We start from the raw sequence: 2,644 nt of genomic DNA on the forward strand, positions 1-2,644 counted from the left end.
TTTCTATTCGAGTGGCTGGAGGATGCGTGCAGTAGTTTGTATTCGAGTGGACGGAGGCTGCTTACAGTAGTTTCTATTCGAGTGGCTGGAGGATGCGTGCAGTAGTTTGTATTCGAGTGGCTGGAGGCTGCGTGCAGTAGTTTCTATTCGAGTGGCTGGAGGATGCGTGCAGTAGTTTGTATTCGAGTGGACGGAGGCTGCTTGCAGTAGTTTCTATTCGAGTGGCTGGAGGATGCGTGCAGTAGTTTGTATTCGAGTGGCTGGAGGCTGCTTGCAGTAGTTTCTATTCGAGTGGCTGGAGGATGCGTGCAGTAGTTTGTATTTGCGTGGCTGGAGGATGCGTGCAGTAGTTTGTATTCGAGTGGCTGGAGGCTGCTTGCAGTAGTTTCTATTCGAGTGGATGGAGGATGCGTGTAGTAGTTTCTATAGGAGTATTCAGTGGGACCTTCATTTTTAGTAATCATTCAATATGGAACTCATAAAATAATCTGCAAATGTTAAATCTTTAATGCTAGACGAGAGCCAAATTATATTACATGTCAGTGACCTTACATAATCGTACCTGTTTTTCTCCAAACATGAGGTATTTTTATGGTATGCATTTTTTTTAATGTAGTAAAGATAATTTTATTGTTGGCTAGGCGTGGTCTAATAGTTCGCGTGCCGGGATGCAGAGAGAATGTCGAAGGTTTTGCACTGCGATGTCGCTTCTCACGCTCCACATTGATGTGGGTGCTTTATAAGAGACATTTCAAACCTAGATAAAGCCCTTGTGGCGCCAGATGCAACAAACTGGTGATCTTCCCCCCTGGTCAATAGTTCAAAATTAGGGACGACTATACCTGAACCCTAGGGGGTCTATGATATAGCCGTTTCGTCTACTGCCTCATAAGGTGGCATTCAGGGTGAAAATACAATTACCAATATAAAATTAAATGAATATTGATATAGACGAGTTGCAAAAACCAAACCTCTTAAAGTTTGAATTATCATAAATAAGACGTTTAACACAAGTTATGTATTTAAGTGTTAAAGACCTATTGCAGTTATAACTCCACCTAATGACAGTGCAATCTATAGGAGATGAAACAAGAGATATCTGATAGCGCTTTTAAAGTTCCACTTGGTGCTCTTACTATATTCAGATGTTTTATTTTTAATGTAAATTTATCTGCTCCGTTTGTCTAATAATTTTGGAGCTGCTTTCTAGCCTTTCTCATGGTTGTATGGTTCTGATAGACCAAGACTAAAGATGTAACCATAGGTGGTGATTTATGTGTTTACGGATGGGATTTGGATGTGTGTTGCGATATTCGAACATATGGTAAATCTAACTAAACTTCAAAAGTTATCCGAATATTGACCAAAATGGTCTAAAGATTCTCAGGCTTTTTAACTCGGAGTCACTTGAGTAGCTAGATAATTTTTAATTTCGGATGGGAATTAATGCTCTAATATATATAACACTCCTGGGTTTTTGTTTTGCTTGTTCAAACATAGTTGAACCATTATTTTATAAACAATATTAAACACGTTTACATTTCGTGATCTCGCTGGTTTAGACAACAGACAGTGGGTGGTAGTTCCCTTAGTAAGTTGTGCCATCTTCGTAAGCTCCTTAACTTCAATTTTTCATTACGGCTAAATAATAAATATACACGACTGGACACTCATCACCACTTACTTGACTTAACCCCTTTTTATTTTGACTTTGATTTCATTGCGGTTAGAAATTCATCAGTGCCCTTCTTCAAAATCGCCTACATCATTAGGCGTTAACTGGATATTTTTTAGATGCGTGTGCGACAAGTCGTCTTGCAACTGACGCCACTTGGCTAGTCAATTTCCATGTACGGCATGGGTGTAGGAGGAAGTCAGGAACATGTGGTATGAAGTTGGCGTTATGCGAAAATATAAATCTTAAACTCATAATGAATGTTAAAGTATTATATATAGGATGTCTACCTGTCTGTCTACTTTAAAAGTCTTTATATCCTGCTTCTTCTGTCTTGCTATCTTTATTTGCAGTTCACCTATGGTTCGATATATGAGTTAGTATTATTTAAGTTGCATTAATTAATCCACATCATTCTAATATTATCTAGTTAAATACAAAACGAAAACTATACAAATCTTTATTAAAATATGTACCATAACATAAAAGTATAATCTTGTGCGATCTTTAAGAGTTATTCAACATCCTAATTCCATGCACTGTTAAGTCCTTCTTCTGTGGATTACAAAATTTCTAGTCTTTGTTACCCAAATGCTGATTATTCTATATTTTTGATCACTCTTGTGATGTAAATTCTTATTATTCTATATTTCTGATCACTCTTGTGATGTAAATTCTTATTATTCTAGATTTCTGTTCATTCTTGTGATGTAAATTCTTATTATTCTAAATTTTTGTTCATTCTTGTGATGTAAATTCTTATTATTCTAGATTTCTGTTCGTTCTTTTGATGTAAATTCTTATTATTCTAGATTTTTGTTCATTCTTGTGATGTAAATTCTTATTATTCTAGATTTCTCTTCATTCTTGTGATGTAAATTTTTATTATTCTAGATTTTTGTTCATTCTTGTGATGTAAATTCTTATCATTCTAGATTTCTCTTCATTCTTGTGATGTAAATTTTTATT

General features: G+C 35.8%; 1 protein-coding gene across 1 annotated transcript in view; it reads left to right on the forward strand.

Annotated features, from left to right (window-relative positions):
- The first annotated feature begins 1,751 nt into the window (after nucleotides 1–1,751).
- LOC106472433 overlaps nucleotides 1,752–2,644 on the forward strand; it is an 11,977-nt gene continuing 11,084 nt past the window's right edge. The window contains exon 1 of the mRNA XM_013933082.2: nucleotides 1,752–1,887. Within this exon, the coding sequence (XP_013788536.2) occupies nucleotides 1,849–1,887 (39 nt within the window). The 5' untranslated portion in view covers nucleotides 1,752–1,848. The remainder of the gene's footprint in view (nucleotides 1,888–2,644) is intronic.

Source organism: Limulus polyphemus, unplaced genomic scaffold (genome assembly GCF_000517525.1).
Source record: "Limulus polyphemus unplaced genomic scaffold, Limulus_polyphemus-2.1.2 Scaffold5333, whole genome shotgun sequence".
NCBI lineage: Eukaryota > Metazoa > Arthropoda > Merostomata > Xiphosura > Limulidae > Limulus > Limulus polyphemus.